This window comes from Aythya fuligula, chromosome 5 (assembly GCF_009819795.1).
Source record: "Aythya fuligula isolate bAytFul2 chromosome 5, bAytFul2.pri, whole genome shotgun sequence".
In the NCBI taxonomy this organism is placed as follows: Eukaryota; Metazoa; Chordata; class Aves; order Anseriformes; family Anatidae; genus Aythya; species Aythya fuligula.
In genome coordinates this window covers 22,081,749-22,104,763 of record NC_045563.1, presented here as the reverse complement: position 1 = coordinate 22,104,763, position 23,015 = coordinate 22,081,749, and the positions used below count along the sequence as shown (strand labels likewise).

The window sequence follows — 23,015 nt, the reverse complement described above, 5'->3', positions numbered from 1 at the left end:
ACCTGCGGCTTTCTGACTGGACACTGGTCAGCTCCTTAAAAAAAAGGATACCAGTCCTTGCTACATCAGCAGGCAAGGCTTCCCCAGCCAACACAGAGCTTAGCATTAACCTGGTTTTGCTCAAGACAGTCTATTTACACAAAGAAGCAATACAAGCATACCCCGGTGCTACTTCTTCCTTCCCCCAGGACATCTGCTGGTCTAACAGAAGTTCCTAACCCTCGATACGGGCTTGTTCCTCTTATAAACCATGGGAAGCAGTCTCACGCTAGTACTCTGTAAGCCACAGCAGTCATGAAGGCTACAGCCCAGGGTCCCAGCAACACCTGCATATCATCAGAGACAAGATTGACTGGAAAGAGAGCTGCTTATTTATCATACCTGACACAAACTTGAAACCGTGGAGTCAACCCTGCAACCTGAGCCCAAGTAGTCTCATCCGGAAAGCAGACACAAAACACCTTGTTGCAAAAAAAACAACTCTCTCCAGTTTTATATAGCCTGCTAAGATACACTCTGCGAAACAAAGTCTCTCCTGAACAACTCCCTGCTGGTTTAGGAAGCACCACACGAAAGGAATTCTATACTGGAGGATTAAAATGGTGAAATTATGAAGTTCAAAAAAAAAAAAAAAAAAAAAAGGCACACAAAACCTTAAAATCAATCTCAAGTCTGCCTCCACTCAGCCCGCTTCCCACACAATCTGTGCTTTATGTATAAATAACCAGGAAGCTTCCCAAGTGAAAGTGCCAGCCATCTACACATCTCAGCACAGAGAAGGAACAGCAGCGATCCACCGAAGCCAGCAATACTCAGCACACACCTTTCTAACCTGCACAGTGGAAATATGCAGCAGAACTCCTAAAGAGCTTGAGCTCAGGCACCTGGCTCCCTCTGCCCTACCCCCAAAGCCGTAGGACAGTTGTTAAAAACACACTCTTCTGCATGCTTGCCTTTTAGCTTAATGGATGTACTCGGTGTTCAGAGGAAGAATTTGATCTATGAGACTCATCCCTGTCTTGATTCCAGCTGAATGGCTGACATTCTTCAGGTCCTTGACAAATTATGGCCATCAGAATTTATACATTTCATATTTTTCAGTGTGCCCAATGCTCACGTAGTCCCTCTTTTTCCACAGTCACAAACAGTTTTGTGAATTGGATGAAGAACTCACACCCTGACTGGTTTCTCTTGCTTGACAGAATAAAAAAGTGATTTCAGACAGAACTTCCATTTTTTTCCTGCAAATGCTAAAATAATAGCACTGCTGTTCAGCCATTTACAGTTACGCTCATCATTCTAACTCCAAAATTAAATTACTTTAAATTATCGCACGTAGCCTCAGGAGCAGGAAAGCTCCTAGAGTGCAACTTTCTGAAGCAGCCAGCGATGAAACAACAGCTCTTCCTTAAGCAGCCCCATTGATCTAACAGCCTTCAGTAATGCTATCAACAACGTGGTTGCAAAAACAAATAATTCATTATAAAGTTTCCTACGTTGAAGGAGACAGGTGAAATTTCATTTTTATTGCAGAGTAAGATCAGTGGAAAAACCACAAAGGCAGGCATTTCACAACTGAACCCAGTAAGCAGATTTTGCAGCCTCATCCCTGTTTTTAGAAGGCAGAACATGGGTTAAAAGCGATGCACGAGATTCCTTCAACAGCATTCCACGAGCAGAGACCCGCATTAAAGCTCTTTAATAGGTCAGCAGTGACTGCAGAATATGCAGATCTGACAAGACCGAGTTCAAACTTGTATACACAGCTATCTAAAAACTGCAGCCCCTTATTATTACTCTTTCAAGTATGCTTGCTGCGGGCCCACATCCAGTAGATGTAACAGATGGAAGCTGCCAGAGAAATATGGCAAAGCTACATGGGCCTGCGTGTGAGAACCAGGCTTCCTGAAATTGCCTTGAAGCAGACTGCTGGATTCAGCCCGGCACCCAAACTTCCACTACCTTCGCCCCGTGGGAGAGCCAGCGCCCTTCAAATTGGGGTTCTTCCACCTGAGGAGTAGATAATAAATGCTGAGTTATAAAGACAGTGAACTGGATAGCTATTTATAATTTAGCCATAAGGTGAATGTGCCGAAGTAGGACTGACACTCTGATGGAGCTTTGAGCTCCGTGCCTCCTCCAAGGCACCAGCCTAGGCAGAGCATCTCGTTTTCACATGTTCTGCAGTTCCTCCATACAGTTCAAGCAGAAGGATACATCAGAAAATCACTACTTATTTAGAGTAATTACCACTAATAATCACATTGCTTCATGATTACATTCCATTAATTTAAAGCCTTGCTGCCACCAAAAGAGTGTCCCTCTTCTTCCCAAAGGCTTGTGCTCCCACCAGCTCCCTAGTGCCATTAACGTTACTCACAGGGATACACAAACAGGCTACAGGAACTCATTTAGCTGAAAACTAACCTGGAGAGGAAAAAAACAAAACACAGATTAGTTTTCAGCTAAATGAGCATCTTACCCTACCAGCCTTCATGAATAATGATGCCAGCATAAAATCAGAGAAGGTATCATGCAGATATATACGAGGAAGTACTGCTACCCTTTGTGAACACTCAACTCTTTTTCCAAGGAAATCAATTGTTCATTTTACTTCAGGAACCTTGAGACTGATTTATTTTTCTTCCCGCTAAATAAAACCCTTGCTGGAAAAAGGATGCTCACAAAATCAAACCAGGCTTTATGTGCATTGTACTAACCAAAGGCAAGTAACTGCTTAAATGATGCAAGCTCTGTGGTTTGCTAAAGTAATACAGGTTCCAAAATGCAGGATTTCTTGGGCATTTTCTCCAACAAATGCAAGATTTCAATAATTAATTATGCTAGGACACTTCCACAAATAGGGCTCTGCAGCGTAAAACAAATACCAAAAGATAACCATGGCAGGAAAGCAACGCTCTTGGTAATACACCAGTGCCCTTTCAGAACCAGAGACCCATAATGGTGCAACAGATGTGAGCGGTTTTAGTGGCTCTTGGCCAGTACTGATGCCTCTTCCACAACTGCAGAACACGAGTCTCCAGGGATATCAAACAAACAGCACCTTTCCACTGCTATACATACACTGTATGAATCTGACAGGTTAATATTTAACAGAGGAACTCTTTTACCTGTGGACTATGTTATGCTGGTTGTTGTGACAGGTAACTACTGGCTTAGCAGACGTATGGCTCACGGCCGATAAGAGTGCATGAAATAATATTGAAGTCTCGTTGGCAAACAGCGAGCTGAGCAGGAGCTGCTCACAGACAGACCTGACTTATCTAGGGAAAACAACCTGGAATCCCACAGGTAACGAGGTTACACCTATAAATAGGAGTAAATAAGGAACATGTGAACATTTCCTGCCCAATGGGACTGGATGTGTCTGTTTTACTGGTTCCGAGCTACTTTCAGCTCTTTCAAAGCAGGGAAAACAGCCCACAAAGCCAGGAATTTGCAGGGCATGCAAAGCAGGGGAAACACCTGTCGTGAGGTCAGTGGAACAGCAGAATGGCTTTACAGGGTGCAGCTGGGCTAGGTGGGAGGCTGCAGCAGTTCCTAGGGGAAAAGACTGCCTTATAAAGGCAGGAGACTTTCGTACTGGAGAGGACCGAAGCGGGAAGCATTCCTTGTGGTTGCAGCAGCTGAAGAACTTCCAGCATTCTTCCTTTTTATAGCAACATTTGCTATAATTAGGAAGTTTCAAGCAGTACCTAGAATGAAAGTGATCAGCTACCTTGGTGTATAAAGGTCTGCCAGGCGCAGACAGCAGCACTCTTCTTGCTTCAACTGCATTACTAGCTGGCAGCTAAGCAAACAGCCTAATAATTCCTCACTGCTCCCACTACAAGATTCATTCCTTACAATTAATACATCCCGTTCAAAAACAACAAAGATTTAGCCTAACAGCTGTAAATTAGCATATGGGATTTTTTTTTTCTGTCTCAGAACTACAACACTAGTGTGTATTTTCTCCTCTAGTCCTCAGCTGTTTCAGCTCTGTGCTAGGACATCTCTGCATAACAATATCACTCATATTTCACCAGCATGTGTTTTGAACTGGACAGCGTCCTAAGGCCTTATGAGGAAGTTTCTTAAAGACACTGCCATAAAAGCAGTATGGAAGACAGCAAAACAGCAGTGTTGGTGTTGTTTTTCTTCTATCCTTCAAAATTGTTGTTGGGATAATGCTGCAAAATCCTGTATCTTAAAAAAGAGTGGAAAATCTGCTAGTTTTATTTTAGGGACCTGACAATTATACCTAAATGAAATAAATGCAATGACACGGGCCTTCTGTAAGAGAAGAATCTGCCAATGTGCAGACCTATGGAAGTTCTCCTGTGTTGTTAGAAATCTTTAGCACAGCACATACTCTAAAAGATTCAATTTGCATAGCTACAGTGCAGTCTCTGCACAACACACTTCCCAGTTACCTGTCCTGGTGAGACAAAGACTATACTAGGTAGCACATCTGCAGCATTTGCAGTGGATTGACTGACGTGACAACATAAACTTGCAAGTGTCAAGGCTGTTACCATATTGGATTTGACATTTTTCAGTGAACAGCTGCATCCATTCACTGGACAGAGCACCTGAGCAGCATGGAGATGCCTGTGCTGTCTTCAGGCACAAATATTCCCACCAGGAGTTTGCTTCTATCTTCTTCCATCTGCATTTTTCTGATCTTCCTAGGCCACTGCTTTTCTTACTGTGCTCAAAGCTGAAGATATGGGAGCAGTTCGGCCGGGACATGAGAAAAAGATAGCCCTCAATCATTTTTAAGCCCTCCTTTCCAAGTCACCAGGACAACATATGGAGGAAGAGATAACTGAGCAGTGAATGGTACAACAGTATGGGTAGCGAGGGCTACAGCTTAAAAACCAAAGACAGGGCGAATCCCCGTTGCAGACAGCCCCTTCCCTTTGACTCCACTCCCCACTAAGTAAGGGAGAAGGAGCTGTGGGTCTTTGTCAAGTCACCATAAAGCACAGAAAGGCAGAGAGATAATGCACTGAAATAAAGTTAGTGTGCTCCCACAATTTATTTTCTTAGTGTCTCAAGTCTCCTTCCCCCAGAGCTGGACAGCCTGCTGTCCAAAAGAAAAAGTTTTATTGTTAAAATAGTTGTTATACAATAGAAGTTCAGCTATTTTTAAACAAGCTGCTAGGTGCTGCAGCTACCTCAGGAAGTCCTGAGTACCACAGCGAAACCAAGCCACGTGGATGAGGGTGGCATTTACTGGTACCAGCACCACCTGTGAAAGCACTGGACACTGCAGCCCGTGAGTACAAGGCATCTAACTCCGATCCCAGAATAACACAGTCCTCTGATGCAGATGGATTGATGATATACCAACAACATAAAATAACCTTCACTGAAGAGTTGGGAGGCAACATTTCGCTTCCTGAGGACGCACAGGTTTCCTTGTGCTCAGAGGCGGTCAGGCAAGGATTGAGAAGGAATGCCGTCAGCTTTTTGAAACAGAAGCTGGCTTCCAAAGCAAAAAATGCAAGGTTGTTCTCCCCTCCACGCTTCCTTCACCAACAGTCCCTTTCCATAGGGCTAGTCTAAATGCTGAAGGCTTTTCCAGTAGCCTGAACTGGAGAAGAACTTCTTCTGCAGTATAAGATGCATCTATTGAAGTCTTTTGCCATCACAACTACATCGACCTCTTACAGTCCTCATGGTTGCAGTTATAGTACAGATGGTACAGATGTAACCCCAAAATGTCTCATGTTTAACAGGCAATTGTTAGTAGAATACTTTGTCTCTCTCCCTTTTTATAAAAGTTCACCAAAAAAAAAAAAAAAAGGCTGCAGTATATAATCCTTTGATTAGGAAAAGCATGTTATAGCATCAGACATCACAGTTGAAGATTAACAGGCCACATCAGGTTTATTACTACCACTAATATACTTTTCCTTTGTAATTGTTAATTTTAAAGCCATATTATGAGATTTCAGTTTCATAACTGAAGGAACAATGCCTGTCTTTGTTGCTCCAGTGAACTTCAAGAGCAGATCAATGCTATTTGCAACACAGAGTTTGGAATCTCAAAGCCTAAGGCAGACCTGTCAGATGCTGCTGAGCAAAACAACTAAGCAACAGTGATTTCCAGGCTAAATTGCATTAGAAAAATATTTCTAATATTTTTGTATTAGTAGAAAAATAGTAGAAAAAAAGTAGAAAAAACAGAAGTAGAAAAACAAAAAGGGAATCTTTTTATTTTTCAATTGAGAATGCACTGAAAAAGACCGTGGGCTTTCCTCAGTAGCAGTATTAAGGCCATACTCAGGAGAAGGGTAAAAGACACCAGCCACAGAGAAGACTTGAGGTTTATTTTGATGCTAAGCTGAGGACATCCTGTGACATGCCAATGGCTCTGTTTGTTCAGCTTCCTTCCCTACAACTTGACTGGATTTTGAAGCACTTGGACGAGCAGAAGGCAGCACCCAGAGAAGTTTTGCTGTGTGACCATGTAAGCCTATAGCTGTTTGTTAATCCCCAAGAAATTCACCATTGTTCCCTAAGCTCCAGCTTCTGTTTTTGTGTATTAAGCACTCGGAGGCGATCAGAGACACTTGGGCTGCTGCCCTTAGCGGTATGATTAGGACTTACCCTTCCCCCTCCCCAGGAGGGCACAAGCGAAGGGGAGGACCAGCAAGGACTAAAGCAGATCGCACTCTAAATCTTCTATAGGATAAATGCGACAGGAGCTTGAAGGGTAGAGATCTAGAACAGAAGCAACTGTTACTGTCGCCTAATTTAACACACTTGCACTTGGAGGTTAACCTCTCAGTGATATGAAGTTAAAATACAGAGGGTGTTTCTCATACTGAATGCTAGGAAAGCCCAACTGATAACGTGAGGCATTCGAGGAGGGTTCCTGTGAGCAAGCACCCACGAAGCTGTAATCACAAAGCAGCACGTTACCAGAGCAGTGCAAAACAATACAGATCAAGGCACTTCGTTAGCGACAAAACTCATCCAGGAGAGAGTGACAAGTCCAAGGAGCAGACCAATGCAATTTGCTCTCCGGAGGAGCAGCAAGAAATGGCCACAGGCTGAGAGGTTCCTGGGAGCAACCTGTTTTCCTGCCGTCCCTGCAGGTTTTTCTGCAGCCCTTCCCTTCCCACGCAGGGGCCGGGAAGTGCTGAAGTTTTTGCTGAAGGAAGGCTGAGCAAGCAACATGACCCAAGCTTCAGCTGGGACAGAGGAATGCCCTCGGTTTTTCTCCACAAACAACAAAAGGATGTTTGCATTTAGACACACGTGCTACCAGCAGCACTAATTTGGGCAGGGTAAGAAAAGCTCTGTCAGGCCTCCCTCCCTTCTCGCCTTCAAAATATCGAGGCTTCGCCTTCCTGCCGTGTCCCTCCCCAAAAAATCCCCACAAATACGTCTCAGATTTAAAGGAGAAAACCTCAAGCACTGCACTTGCTTTGCTCAGGCAAGAAACATACCAGGAAATAGCTGAGAACAAGCGTGTAACGTACAAGTGACTCAGGATCCATTCCCATTACAATGGGGAAAACAGGCGAGCCTTTTTCCACACGTGGACGGATCCACCCACTCCGGGTAAAAAAGCAACAGCATGAATGCCAATTTTTTCACAGCAGCTTCAAGATGCTCACAGTATTTCTCAGAAGGAAACAGATCTTTTATTGACGGTGTGGCTCATCTCAGGTTTGATTCTTTTCTGCTTTCCAATGTCATTGACACCGAGCACACAGACGAGGTGGTTTGAGCCACCCAACGTCTTGCACCAGCGCCGCATCCAGCTTCTCCGTAACTGCAGCGGACCTTTGGCACCTCAGCTTTTCCTTTTACAAAGTAAATGAAACAGACCACCTGTGCTGTGTGGTAGTTATCAAGAATATAAAACAAGCTCGTTGTTTACACGTGTGTTTTCACTAAGACCATGTAAAAAACAGCATAGGTCAGAGGGCCATGACACAAGCACTCTGGTTTAGGGCACGCTGAGCCTCTCACACGTCTCACACACTGCATTTCTGCTGCTCTGCGGGCTGGAGGACAGTCCTGCCATCAACACCTGCCCCGCTGACACCGGGCACTCACCCCGTTAAACTGGGGGAACAGACTTCCAGTGAAGCCTCGAGAGCCGGTCACATCTCACTGGGAGGTAATTAGCAAGTGCCGTACTTTCACTGGTGTTCAGCTGCAGGCAAGAGGCAACACACACCATCCTCCTAACACACCAGGCCTAGTGACTGTGACAAAACAGGTTTTTACCTCATATTGCAGGCACATCACACAACCTAGGCGATAAAGATCACTTTCGGGCACAGGATCAAACTGCCATGAAGAACGAAGGGCAGCGAAATCCTAGTTTTGCTGAAGCATAAACTTGCTGCTCAGGCGATTTCAGAGCGGAATTATTCACAGTTCACCCGAGCACAGGTCACCAGCACCGCTCATGGAAGCAGCAACCAAGTTTGTCCTCCCTCACACACCGACCGCGCATCAGCTGCACCACCCTCTCCCGGACTGAGGCTTTCAATCCCAAAACCGGCAGCAAAGTGCTTTCTACCTCCTGTCTCTAAGCAATTAGCACCATTAATCCCAGGCCATCCGAGCCCCCTGGCGTGGCTCTGAGTTGGCTTTAATCTCTGCTGAGGTCTCCTCTTCCTCCCCACAGAAAGCCACTTAAACCTTGGCAAGCCTCGAGCTTGAAAACACCCTAACGCTGCGGCAGCCGCCGAACCGGGAGGAAGCGGGGAGACCCACAACGTCTGGCCTTCCTGCTCCCCAAAAAAAGGGATGGAAAGTCACTTTTTCAGCCAGCAACCGCTTGAGACGAGGCGAGGTCTCCTCCACACCTCCTCCTCCTCCCCTCCAGCTCTGCGGGGCTACCCCGGAGAAGCCCCTGCTCCAGGAGGCAGCCCCGGCCGGCAGCGCTGCCCACAGCCCGTTAGGCAGCCGCCCTGCCAGGTGCGGGGTGAGGGTGACCCCAAAGGGGGACCCCAAATGGGGGAGCCCCAAAAGGGGGTCCCATAAGGGGGGAGCACCGAAGGAGGGTGCCCCAAAAGAGGGTCCCATAAGGGGGGGTGCCCCAAAGGGGGGTGTCCCCCAAGGGGTCCCAAATGCAGGGAGCCCTTAAAGGGGGGGTCTCCAAAGGGGTTCCCAAATGGGGTGCCCCCAAAAAGCGGTCCCAAGTAGGGGGCGCCCCAAAAGCGGGCTTCCCCAAAGAGGGTCCCAAAAGGGGGTGCCCAAAGGGAGCGCCCCCTCTCCCCCCACCAAAAAAAAACCACCCAGAGGGCTGCACCCCAAAAAGGAGGGGCCACCCCCGCCGCCCTGCGCCTCGCCCCCGCCCCACTCACCCCATCAGCCAGTCCATGGCTGGGTCCCGCCGCCCCGGGAGGCTCCCCTGGGCCGCCGCCTCCCCCTCAGCGCCGGCTCATGAGGTCCCCGCGGGGCCTGGCGGCGGCTCGGGGCCGCTCGGGGCCGCCCCGCTGCTGGCTGCTGGCTCCCGGCCGCGCTGCGGCTCCGTCCCCGTCCCGCGGCGGCCGCGTCCCCTCCGCGCCGCCACTCGCGCACCGGGGCGGCCGGAAGTAAACACACGGCGCTGGCACCGCCCCGCAGCCGCCAACCCGGAAGCGCCCCCCTCCTCCATTTGTTGCCCCCGGGGGCACGCTGGGAAATGTAGTCCCGCCGCCCCCCCCATAGCCATGTGCCCCCTCTGGGCGGGTCTGCTGGGGGAGATCGCGCAATTTGGGCGCCTGTTCCCAAAAATCTGCACTGTGGGTGGTTGATGGGTACATCCTAGGGCTCCCTGTGAGCTCCTCCTTGCCTGAGGTCGCCAGGTTTCTGAGGGAAGCACCATCTTTTGCAGGCTGCTTGAGGAGCAGCAGTAGTGAAATATGTGGTCGGATCCCTTTTCACGGCACACAAGTGTTTTATTTTGCCACTCTCCTATAATAAAACTTCACGCTGAGAATTATTTGGGTATCCACTAATGTAATATAAAAAAAAAAAAAAAAAAGGAAGACCAGAACTTAAAAATGCATGTTGTGTGTGTTCAAGCTGAAGCACAGAATCACAGAATTTCTAGGCTGGAAGAGACCTCAAGATCATCGAGTCCAACCTCTGACCTAACACTAACAAGTCCTCCACTAAACCATATCACTGAGCTCTACACTTTTTAAGCCTTTATACTTTTATCTACCCTTGCACATACAGAATGTACCAGAGAGCAGGAAAGAGGTCTGACGCTAGCAAAACCCCACATACTTCATGGAGGTTTTGGGACAAAGATTTTTTACAATGTTTAAAACACCAGATCAAACCATCTGCAGAAAATAATTATCCTTTATGCGGACACTTGATCCAGTCATTATCTGCAAACATTAGAGAACAGATGTCCCTCATTTGAATTATGTTTTCTTGTTGCCCTTTGTTAGGAGCACTTTTGGCAGGGCATTTAAGGATGAGCTCTATCCAATTTTACTGTGGGGTGCATTGTACCCAGAGTAGGGTGTTCAGTCATATGACACACGTTTTAAAGCAGAGATGACTTCTAATACAATGAGTTTGTCATGTCGCATTAGCTGTTTTCCTCCTGATTGTATCAAGGAAAACATACAGCAACTGGCACTGAGAGAATTACTGGTGCAAAAGCAACTCAGGAAACTGACACCTATTTTATTAATATTTTGTAACATACTTTGCAGTGTCACAAGGCATTTATGTATGTCTCTCTTCAGATGATTATTTTATAATTTCTTTTCAATCATCAAGTTGATACTGCAGACAATATAGCTACTGCTTTTTGCTTTCTCTCCTCAGCCATTGGAAACCTTAGAAATCCCTCTGGCAGAGCCACTATTTCACATTCTCCCCTGCTGAAACATCTCTCCATCAGCATCTCTGAAGAGCAGAGGATGCGTCTATCCAATAGCAGTCTCCAGTGGTTGTCCTGTAATTCTCCTTCTGTTTCTAAACCCTCTGAAAAATGCATTGCAGCCATTATTTGTTTGACAATAGCAAGCCTAGCAGGCTGTAGGGCTCTTTTGTGCCAGACCCTATGCACATTTTAGCAAAAGGGTGGTCCTTTTCAGGGCAACAGGCTTGCAAGAGTCTGCATGACTTGAATATAAGATGCTTTACAAGAGACGACGCTTGACATACAGATGTGGTAGGGAGGGAAGTTACAGAACAGCATGGACGTAGGGCTATCCCGGTCTACCAGAGAGCTCTTTCAGGTCCCATAACCCCTGAAGAGAGGTACTGCAGTCCCCAGGCTGGCTCAGGGTGGCTGAGAGCTGCCTTGGAATAGCCACCCTGAAGGTTTCCTTCCTCATTTTTCCCTCATGCAGTTCTCATGACCAGATTTGTACAAAACAGGACATCTGATAGCAGTGCAGACAAAGTCTGTCGTATATAGCCCATATTCATACTGGCTTTCCAGTTGGCTTCTTTGCCCAGCCGGTAATAAAGCGGTGCTGCAAGGGACAAGTGGCTATGAGGAAGTAATCAAGGCACCAGGCTCTCTGCAACTGTCTTTACTGCCTGGGATTTTGTTGACATTACCTCCTGCAGCAGGAACAGCGCAAGGCGCAGGTGGGCAAACATCGACTTAGGCTGTGGAGCGCTAAGGAGTGGAAGTGAACTTTGCTCCCTTGCTGGCATATTGCATCAGAAACACCTGTCCCTCCTCCACATCCCACTGTTTGGTGTGGGGCCGAGGGGCCTCAGAGCTGATACCTCGACAAGAGTAACAGAGCAAAGAGGCCAAATGGTTTCAGGAGCTTTGCACAGTCCCTTTTCTATCCCTAAGTGTGGCTGTGGTTATGGTTAAGGAGCAGGAGAAAGCATTGCTGTATGAGTTTTCTCTTCTTGATTTGAGGCAACATCAATCCCAGGGAACTTAGCTTATCCTGGCAGCTGAGAAGCTTCGTCAAGCAGAGAAATGTGAATTGATTTGCCTTGCTGAGGGGTTTCCAGTGCACAGGGATGCTGTGTGGAAGAGAAGCAGAGCAGGTGATGGCTGCCCTGACACAGAGGGAGCAAAGCATCCTTCAGCAGGCTGGAAATCTGCTGCTCAGATCCAGACCTTCAGCTGCAGAAGGAACTACATATTCAGTGACAGACTGATGGACTTGGGATCAAGATGGTGTGTTTGTGAAGTTCTGAATGCGGCACTGGCTCTTTAAGTCAAAAACATCCACATATTCCTTCCCTGGGACAAAACGTCTTTGTCCCTGTGCATGAAACATGTTATGGTTCAAATTCCTGCAGAGCCACTAGAAAAAGCAAAGTGCATGAGTCTGACAGCGTGGGCCTGCCTGCAATGTGATCGTTAATCATGCTGGATATTAATAACAGCATCTCTTCTTGGTTGGAACATTTGATTTTTTCATAAATAAACACCGTGAGTGGTTATAAATATTGATTGCTGCCAATAATAGTAAGACATTTTAGATATTGTCTTGCAACAAGGCTATCAACCATACTGAGGACCAGACTGGAAAAAAAAAAAAAAAAAAAAAAAAAAAAAAAAAAAAAAAAAAAGGTATATTGAACCCAACTAGCTAGGAAATACAGCTTGTGTTTAGATGCATAAGAGAGGGCTAAAGCTTTGGGGAGGCGTGCGGAAAATCTGTGTTTGGGTGTCTGCATTTCCAGAGATGCCGAACAGAGTAAATCTCCAGATAAAAATGTTCTCAATCTCCCAGTCACAGGAGAACAGAAATATTGGATGTTTCCTCTTTTACAGAACAACTTATGACTGGATGTTACAGCACGAGACTAGTGGTGACTGAGTTTTTTTTTTTTTTTTTTTTCCTCCACTAATTGAGTATTATTGAGCAATACCTTCCTCATGCCTCAGTTTCCACATCTGGAAAATGAAAGCAATACTTCCCTCTACATCAAATGTCTTGTGAGAAATGATGGGAAATGCTCTGAAACCTTCATTGCTTAGGAGTGCTCAAAATTAAGCAGATATCTGTTCTTCCAACTGAGGGATAATGGTTGTTTGTGAGAAAACAAAATGATGCTAAAGTGAATGGTAGCTAAAAGTTTGAGTCACAGCTACGAAGCTTGGTAAATCCCGATGACCACCATGAAGCTGCTCTGGACCACGGTCTGGGGAGAGCTCTGTAAGCCTGATGAGCACAGGTTTCCACTTGACCCTGTGCTGGTGCTACCATGGCATTGTGGGCAAACCATGCCCAAAGCCACGCTCTCATTTAGCCCGACCAGCACTAACCAAATTGAATATTCACTCAGAAAGGAGCAGCAGGACTGGCACATCAGATCCCATACATCTCGCTGTAGGCGATGCTGCTTTTCCTCACTGATAAGCTCTTCCCCGAGTGTATCCTATCGCCCTGCCTGTCTCAGGGCAGAGAAAGGGGCAGGAGGAGGGGAGCAGGGGATCTGTTTTCACACTGGGAGGGGAATATCCACTTGTGGGCTGCCTGCAAGGACAAGGTGGTGCACAGAAGTGGAAGGCAGGGATCACCCATCCCCACTGGTTGTGCAGGAAGATGGAGATGGTGCCAGAAATTGCATTATTTGCCTAATGCTGCATCTCTCTCCCACATGGCAAAATTCCCCCTAGGCCTCTACCTCATAAAAACCAACCAAACAAACAAACAAAAATCCATGAACACAACAAAACAAACCCAGCAGGCAACAGAGGAATGGGCAAAAGGATTTATTTCAGTCTGTTATTTGGATGCTTTTAAGCAAGCAGCCTTAGCTATTATTTGCAGAGGCACAGGACAACTTTCTGGCTCCTTGAAGGAGCATGGTGCGAGGGCTGGTGCTGTGTCCCCCCAAGCTGCACCTGCTTGTTCTACAGGGCAGGATTTATCTCTGCAGAACCCCCAAATTTGCAAGCTGTGGGGACAGCAAAGCTCCTGTGCCAGGACCTGGCCTTCGTTCCTGGTGGTCTGGGAGTCAGGACGGGGGCTCAGCATCCTGCCAGTGCCATCCAGCCCGGTGCAGGACTGGTGCCCGCAGTACAAACGAGGCCTCCCATGCCCACATGGAAGGATTCCCAGCCCCCAGCGATTACAAAGGGTGCCTGGCAGAACAGGAGTCTGTTTGTCTGCCTTGCTCTGCACAAACAGTTGCTTCTGTAAATACGTCTCACATGAGCAATTAGCCCTGACAGTGACGAGGTCCCATCTCTGCCGAGCGGTTCGGGGAAGCTGCTCTTTTGCTGGCACTGAAGATGAGCTCAAACAGCCAACTGTCCCCAGCCTGCCACCCTCCTGGGGAGACCACAGGTCTGCAAAATGTCCCCTTTCTGCCCCAGAGCTCGGTGTCTCAGTGTGACGTGTGTGATGTGACCGCTCTCAAAGCAGCCCCCAGGTGATGATAAGGCAGCGCCGAGCGTGGGGCTGCTCAGGGAAGGGGCACACATGGCTCTTCAGCTCCTGTGACACCCTGGGGGCAGGGAGAAGTTATTTTAAGGCCACAGGAAAGATTATGCTGTGAAATTGAAGCTGGCTCCCACCGTGCTTGGAAAGCACCCAGCCCGGCTCAGCAGCCATGCTTATCACTGACTAAATGCAATTGTAATGATTTCTCCTCGCCCTCCTCCCCAGCCTTCCTCATCTTGCTGGCATTTTTTCTCCTCTGTCATCTCACACAATTAAAACCCAAAGCCAACCCAGGAAAAGCAGTAATCAGTTATTATCTGTGCATATTTGCAAAGCCAGGTAAAGACCTCAGCTGGACGGCAGTGCCAGGCTCTGGCCATTGCAAACCACAGCCTGCCTCTAAGAGAATTATTAATTCAAAACCCTGGGACATGCCGGCCCCATGTCTGGAGGGGAGACGTCAGATGTGATGAGAGCATTGCGAGCAGCGTGCCCTGATGCACAACCCTCCTCTCCTTGTATTGTATGCTGTGCTAAAAACAAAAAGGGAAGAAGCAGGGGGAGGTGGCCAGGAGCTCACCCCAAACGGGAGCTCTCTAGGACTGCCTGAGCATGTCCCGCATCCCACATCACTGCGAAAGGGAGCTTTTGCTAACGCTGCTGCTCTTTCATTTCTGCTCGGCTTGATCTCAATTCCTCTTTTCTAAATCTTTCCAGTAGTAAACATACCTTGTTTTGGGGAAACTGAGGCAAAAATGCTCCTAAACTGCTATCACTTGCTCCTATCCTGGCATCACTAGAGTCCAGCTGCAAGAATACACCCTGTCCTGCAAGACTGGTGCAAAACCCACTAAAAACAGTGACATGGGTGCTTGCTAACATCGTTGGCAACAGCAGAAAAAACACATTTGCTTTACTATGCTAGAAAAATCTCTTCGCTTGGTCTTCTTTTTGGAAGTGGGCGAGATGGAGCGAGAAGCCAACATGGTCCCTGGTGCAAACACACGCTCCTCAGGCCTTGGCTTCCACAGAAGACTCAATGGCACCATCTGATGGCCGTCAGAGCAGCAGGAGCCCTTCCCGCAGCCACAGGAGGAAGATTTCTACGAGGGTCACTCACGGTTTCTAGCTGGGGGCAGATAGGGCGGTGGCCTGACGGAGGGAAGTTCAGGCTTTGGGTTTGGGGTTTGGAAGGTGGCTGTGTGAGCCCCTCTTGATGTGGGAGGTTTTGTCCTGGGCCAAGATCAGCAGGGATTCATTTGTTAAGTCACATTTCATTGATTTTTCTATGTATAGGAAGTGTTGATTTCTCCAGCAAATGCAGTACACGAAGGTCAGGCTTATTTCATGCCTACTTCGTAGCATCAGCAGTGGAAGGTGACCTGTCCTCTTCCTCCTTTGACTCAGAGCTGTGAGGGCAATAAGTGCCAGGAGTCAGCTAAATTCTGGCCCACGCACACAATAATGTGCTAATGTGCTTGAAATGCAGGCGGGTAGGATGAGGGCAAGACCTCTTTGTCCAGGGCAAGTTCCTCAGATGTAATGGGATCCAGTGGTGCCATGAGAGAACCGCCACCTAGAGCAGACACCACGGGTCGTTACTGGAGGGCTATCGCTCATATGTGTGAGATCAGCTGAAATAAGTCCTTGGAGTATATCTTCATGGGGTACAGAAGTCCACCTGTTGGTCCTTCTAGGAGATCAAGCATCTGCTCCTGCATCCCATCTGCAAACCAGAGCTGCGGGAGCAATTTTAAAAGGAAAAACTCTGGTTTTGAGCATGGAGATTTCCTCTGCCCAATCCACAGGCTGTTGTCTACAAGTCCACCCCCAAAATGAGAGACTTCTCCATGCGAGCCCAAACCTGCCTCCAGGGAGAAACCGCAGCTGTGATTCAAGGACCAGTGTGAAGGTGGCTGGTGCCAGGTAAAAGGTTTTCTCCTTCATGGACAGTCACCCCTTCCCAGGAGGTTTTCTCCCTCTCCATCTCCCTTCCTGTGATGCAAGCATCACAGCTCTCCTGCTCAGGGCACTGTGGGTTTCCTTGGCTGCCTGCTTCTTATTGTGGTTGTTGTCAAAGGCAAGTCTGCTTCCAGGGTGGAGCTGATGGACGACGCAAGGGAGGGCTTGATCTCAGTCTGCTTCTGGCAGCCGGCAGAGCACTAATGTTTGCAAGGCTCGTTAGTCATTTATGAAGCATACCCAGGCACCTGAAAGTCTTCCTGGGAATGTGGGGGGAGTGAGGCAGCCCATTGGGTAAGGTGCTGGGCTGCAAACTGTTTGTGTCATAGCAAGGCAAGGAGCACTGGTTCCTGGCTGTAGCTCTACCAGCCTCTTTTGACCGCCTTGCGGTTCCTCACGGTGACACCTGGCTGCATGTGCAAAGTGGACCTGAACAGGTGGGAGAAGCAGCCTTTGGGGTGCGGAGTGGGGTTATTTGCTCTGGCATGGTGCTGGCAGCGTTCACAAAACTCCTGTCTGCAAGGCAAAAGTCCCCACAAACAGAGCAAGGCTGAGCCCCTGTCTGTCCTCCAAGGGAGAGTGCCCAGGTAGGATGAGAAGTAGCAGCATCCCCTGCCCTGCTGCCTCTCCCTCACCACAGTAGGATTTCCCTCCAGAGGCAGCAGGATGCTGCTGAGTTGATCGTTGCCATAAGCGAGTGCTGCCTGGCAGATGAGCCAGCTTATCTGTGAGTGCCGCTGGCTGAGTTTGCACAGGGGCACTGCTGTCACCTGCTTCCTGGCTGGCACAAGTCACACCAGCACCTCTGCAAGCTTGGTAGAGGGAGGACAGAAAAGAGACCTCGGGCACATTGCCTTCACAAAGTCCATGCTGTCGATGAGCAGAGACCACACGGGGCTGGGTCCCGTGCAGGGCACCAGGGGTCCTCCACCCGTAACCCACTGGGAAGGGGGAGGTTGCACCTTCTTTTGAGTTTGTGAAATGCCCACTGTGTCTTTTCCCAGCACACAGACAGCCAAAGCACAGAGGCCAGGCTTAGCCCCCCTCCCTCTCACCGCGGTCCTGGCCCCCAGCTCCAAGCTTCCCCTGGAAGCACGTTCCTGGAGGCCACGAAGGAGAGGCAGAGCAGGGAGAGGCAAAGAGCTTTCCTGAAACTGCAGCCCTGGGGGGGACGTGTAAGAGGCAGGGATCGATACCGTGCTTCCGAGAGCCTCCAGACTCCTGGATCAGCGATAATAGAGGGGTGAGCTCATTGCTAAGAGCTTCGGTGGGTGCAAGAGCCAAGGGCAGGCAGTCCGGGGGGGGAGGAAGGCTTGGTGCTGTCTCTGCATCTGTCAGCAGCTCTGCCTGGCGCAGCCCTGGGAGGTGGCAAGGCGGAGTGCAGGGCCAGGAGGATCCTTTTTCATCACTTCTCAGCACACGGAGCAATTTTCTAGTGAGGAGGGGGATCGAGGCTTGGTCTTTGGCCAGGTGCTGCCAGATGCGCAGCTGAGTGGCTGTCAGGGGTGGAGCAGGTGAAAGCACGGAGGTTACGCGAGCCAGGTGACTCCTTGCAGTTCCCTGGGTTATCTTGCTGGCTGCTTCCTTTTCAATCCACTCTGATATAAAATCATAAAATCAGTTAGGTTGGAAAAGACCTTTGAGATCATCAAGTCCAACCATCAGCCTGACCTGATGAGTTCCAGGACTAAACCATGTCCATTAGGGCCACATTCATGCCTCTTAAATACCTCTGTCTCTTAAATAGCTCTTAAAACACCCCATTAAATAACCAAAAGGAGGAGATTTCCCATGCCTGAAGAGGTTGTTCTGCTACCTAAGAGATTTCAGTGCTGATTCCTGGCTGCCTGGCTTTGGAGGGGTGCAAGGCACTGGGGGAAGCAGCTTTTCCCTCCCCTCACAGCACCCAGGGCAGAACCCACTGTTCCCTGGGGTCACACCACAGCAAGAGGCAGCGCTTTGACTTGGTGGTGTACTTGAAGCTGAAGCCAAGCCGTGAAGCCAGGTCTGTGGGTGCTGAAGGCTGCAGCATTATGGCTCACACCATAAATGATGGGCTGAGCCTGGGAGGACTGCTGAGCTCCTGGTGCCTGGATCTGGAAGGCAACAGGGACCCTCCACCCCATGGGGACAACGAAGGGGCCAGGATGGGACGCATGCACAGTGAGGCACTGAGCATTGCTCCTGGAGGGGCTGAAATGAAGCTGAACTTCCCTTCCCATCACCTGCTGTTGCAGACAAAAGTTTGGTGGTTTAACGAGCCCTGAGAGCTGTCAGGAGCTGCCACTAGAGGCTGCTCGCAGGCTGGTCCCTGCCAGGGCTGCGGGGCTCTGCAGGGTGAGGGCGCAGCTCTTGGCATGGCTGGGACCCCGCTCGGAGCCCAGCTTTGAGGCAGGTGCCGGGGAAAGCTGTCCCGGAGGGCCCTGGGGTCTTGCTTCCCTCTGTCCCATGTCCCCAGCTGCTGGGCTTGGTGCTGCAGAGCTGGGGACACCGGGGCACGAGCCCCCAGCTCTCCCGTGCAGGGTTTTGTGTGGTGGCTAGCTCATTTTGGATGGATGGATGGATGGATGGATGGATGGATGGATGGATGGATGGATGGATGGATGGATGGATGGATGGAGAAGCTCTTCCCATATTAGCCATGCATAATCAGGCCCTTAGCATCTGTGTAGAGGGCAGGGCGGTGAGGAGAGGCACCCCATCCTAAATCCAGCCAGACTGCTTGCGCAGGCCCACCTGGCAGAGGGATGCTGGGGACCACAAACTCCACCCAGCAGGGCTGCATGGAGCCACAGAGCTGGGGCAGATCTTAGCACTTCTCTCCCACCTGTGGATTAAAGCAGCCTCTTTCTGCACCACCCTGTGCCACCGCCTCCCTGCCATCAGCATGTGGGGGCCACAAAGTCCTCACCCGGTCCGGTTCGCCCCTGTATCGCCTGGCCTGTGGTGCACCTTCCTGTGCTGCTGCCTGTTCCCGTGCGGGTGGATCTGTTTGCATGAGATGGGTGTGCACGAGTGTGCATGCCGGTGCCTGTTTTCTCAGTGAGGTAATCCTCCAAAGCGGAGTGACCCGGGGAGATAATGTCAGCCCATTACGCACGCCGAGGAGCCAGTGGGTGCAGCAGGTCCTGCCCCGACGGTGGGAGGGGGGAAGAGCGATGCCATGAAGCAAGAGGGTAGGGAGAGGGCTAGAGCCTGGAGGAGAGAGAAAAAAAAAAAGGGAGACCAGGGGTTGAAACAGAGGCAGGAGAATAAAACGATGGCCATCACGTCATGGCAGGCACACGCCAGCCGGGCAGGATGCAGCTCTGTTCCCAGCACAGCTGGCTGTGACTCAGAGAGCACCTCGGGGGAGCAAACCAGATGGGGAAGATGGTGTCTTTTTTGGTTCTGGTCACTGGAGCCACTTTTTGAAGTGGAGGAGGCCTGTTGTAATTCGCCAAGGTGTTCTGCAGACACCACAGCATCCCCTGGGCAGTGAGACGGAGAGGAGGGAGGGTTGCAATTAGCAGGGGCTGTGGCAGGATGGGAACATCCAAGGGTCTGGCTGGATTTGGGCACGGTCAGCTCCACACCAGCATTCAGCATGGATGCCCTCAAATGTGATTTTTGGGAGGCATTTTCTCTTGCCCATGCAGTTTCCCCCTGGCAGGGCACTGAGCAGGAGCAACACCGTGGGGCCGTCAGTGTGGGAACATGATAAATGGGGGTTGCAGTGTTTGGGATCGGGGCAAACATATTTAGTGGTAAATCCACGGCAGGGTAACGACCTCTCTTTGCAGAAGACAGCTCGATTAAAAAGAAATAAATAAAGCATCTTTAAAGGAGAGGCGAGCGAGAGACACAAACCCCATCCTTGGGGCGATGCAGACGGATGAGTAATGGGGCCCTTTGAGTAAGTGCCTGCCCGGCCAGCTCTGAGTCACTGAGCAAACAGCACCAGCCTGGAGCCAGCAGCAGGGCTATTCTTAGCCGCTCGCCTGTCAGGAGCTGCTGCTGAGGGAGAAGAGGCAGGTTAGGGGGTGTCAGTGGAAGGAGGAGGGGTGAAACCATTTGCTTTCCAGCTAAAAAGCACCCAGGGCCCGCCCGCTTGCTTGTTTACAACAACCCAGCCTGGTGAGAGTAAATGCGGGGATGAGGATGCTGCCACGCTCCAATGGAGTTTCTCAAGGGGAAATAAAGCACCCAGGGCTCTGATAGCTCCTCGGGCACACACATTGCCCAGAGGGACCTGCAGGTTGGCAGAGCATGGCTGAAGAGGGAGAGGACTGCCTGGTGGGCACCCATCACACTTCCCACCCCACTGCAGGTCGGGTCCCGGGGCCGGTGGGCAGCATGGCTGAGCAGTGCCCCCCCCCGCTCCCCAGAGCATCCCCCTGCCACCCGCCCAGCTCCCTGGTCCCAGGCTGAGCCTCCCCAAAGTGACCTTCTCAGGGCACTCTGCCATCCCCGCCGCAGCCAGGGTTGCATCAGCGGTGGAGACGCGGCGGAGGGCGCAACCCACTGCCAGGTGCCGCTGAGACCCAGGCTCGGCTGTGCTTGGGCTCCTGCTAAATAAAGGCCATCCAGTCATACTGGCTCGAGCTGCTGGCTCAGCCCAGAAGCCTGGAAAACTAAATGACATCATCTGGGTACCGCTGACAGACGGTATTTCCACTCAGACACCGAGCGTGGGGCCCTCAGCCAAACAGAAGAGTGTGGCTGGGGAGCAAAATGAAGGCGTTGAAAGCATCTCCAGTTTTGGGGAGCCCCCCATTACTGCAGAGCCACTAGTGAAAGGGGCATCCCCTCCTTTCTCCCACGCCACCTGTGTCCATAACATGGCCCCTCCAAATGGTAGGGCCATCCCTCGTGCTGGGGTGCCTTCTGCTTGGTTTGTGGTGGGAGGCAGCTTGCATCCTTCTCCTGGTCAGGCTGCTGTTCCCCAGGATGCTGTCCCAAGCCGCATGGCTCTGCAGTCCACCTCAAAGCTGTCCCCAAGCTTGTCTTGCATTCTCTCCCTCTTTCTGCCTGTAAGGCACCCTGATAGGGTGATGCCCATCACCTGGGCGCCCACCTCCTCTCTCACCTGCGGCTCCCCAACTGAACACAAGCCCTCTGCACCCAGCAGGGACCCCAGCAGCATCTCAGCTCTGCCAGGGTTAAAATCAGGCAGCGTGGTGCATCGTGAGCGTTATCTGCATCTGCTGCTGCTGAGAGCAGGGTGTCTCACCGCTTCGTGCCGTGACACTGTGGAGGAGAGGAAGGAGAGCAGCCATACGAAGCATCCCTCTGGCATCCCCCAGGAGAGGACCTGCAAAGGGACCAGGACCCTTTGACAGGATGGGATTAGGGGCCAGGACTTCCCCCAGGTACTCTGCCTTCTTGTGTGGCCTCTGGCAAATAGCCTGCCATCTTTGCTCCAGGTTTCCTGTTTGCAAAAACTGGGCTGAGTGTGCTTCTCCTCTGATTTGCAGAGCAATCTGGGGCTGGTAGAGCCAATCCTCATCTGCAGGGGTGCATGGGAAAGGAAAAATCAAGCCCAATAACAATAATTACTTTTCTCCTTCCCATGGGTGTTGTAAGGATTAGCTCATGTTTAGCAAAACTCGCTCTAAGTGCTAAGCATTATTAATGTCTTGGATTGCTCCAGGAGCAAATGTGGCTTTCCAGGGAGTGACGTTTTTTTTCCCCTTTGCTGGCATGGGGCTGCAAGGGAACCATCGCAGCCCAAGGTAAGTGCCATCCTTCTGCTGCTGGGGCAGTGTCTGTAGCGCAAGAGCAGTCCTCACACCCGAGGTTCTGAGTCAGGAGGGGAAAACACCTTGTGGTTCAGCCCCAGCAAACACTCCCTAAACCTCAGCGCTATGGGAAGGGCTGGGGGGTCCGCCGCACCCTCTGCTGCCACACTGGGGACACCCCGGCTGCGGGGACCTTTGGGACAGGGCTGGCTTTGGGTGACCCCTTCTCCCCGCACTGACTCAGCCGTGCCCCCGCGGTGGGTGGCCGCGGCCCCGGGTGGGACGCAGCGAAGGTAGAGGCAGCGCTGGCTGGCGAGCTTTCAAAGAGGCCACAAGCTAAATAAATAGACGGCAGCCCTATTTCAGTGGCTGCTATATTTAGTGCAAGGAACATTTATTTATAGGCTTGGCAGCCATTCCGAGTCAATAAAAGCCCGAGAGCTGGAAAAAGGACGTTCCTGGGTTTCTCGTTGCAGTAATGGTTTGCGCCGTGCAAACCGCCAGGAGGGGCAGGGGGAGGAAAGTGCTCGGTGGCTGCAGCGGGGTGAGGGGAGCGGGCTCGTGAGAGGCAAGGGGATCTAGCTGGGGTGCAGCTTCAGCATCTGCTGGGGGCTGGGTATCCCCTCCGTGCTCAATAACAATAATTGCGTGGCTTGATGAGTGCCGCAGCTTTCTGGAGCCAGCGCTGCGGGGAGCCTGCTCACGGCTTCTCCTCCCTCCAAGGTAAACTCCTGGCAGGGGACATGAGGAAATGTTCCTGAGAGCCTCTGCTGAAACGGTGCCACCAGCACGGTGGGAGCCACAGACCATTATACACCCCCAGCCTGGCCGTTCGCCTGTCTGTGGGTCCACGAATGCCCCAATTAGTTTTTATCCCCCTGCTCGCTCAGCTGTGAAGCTTATTTCTGCTTCGAATTAATCCAGCTCCAGCCATGGGGCCCTATAAATACGTGTGGGTCTGGCTGTGTGTCCAGCT

General features: G+C 50.4%; 1 protein-coding gene across 1 annotated transcript in view; it reads right to left on the bottom strand.

The window, feature by feature from the left end:
• Window positions 1-9,539, bottom strand: part of MOB2 (MOB kinase activator 2) — a 113,858-nt gene extending 104,319 nt beyond the window's left edge. The window contains exon 1 of the mRNA XM_032188287.1: window positions 9,345-9,539. Within this exon, the coding sequence (XP_032044178.1) occupies window positions 9,345-9,361 (17 nt within the window). The 5' untranslated portion in view covers window positions 9,362-9,539. The remainder of the gene's footprint in view (window positions 1-9,344) is intronic.
• Window positions 9,540-23,015: the final 13,476 nt, after the last annotated feature.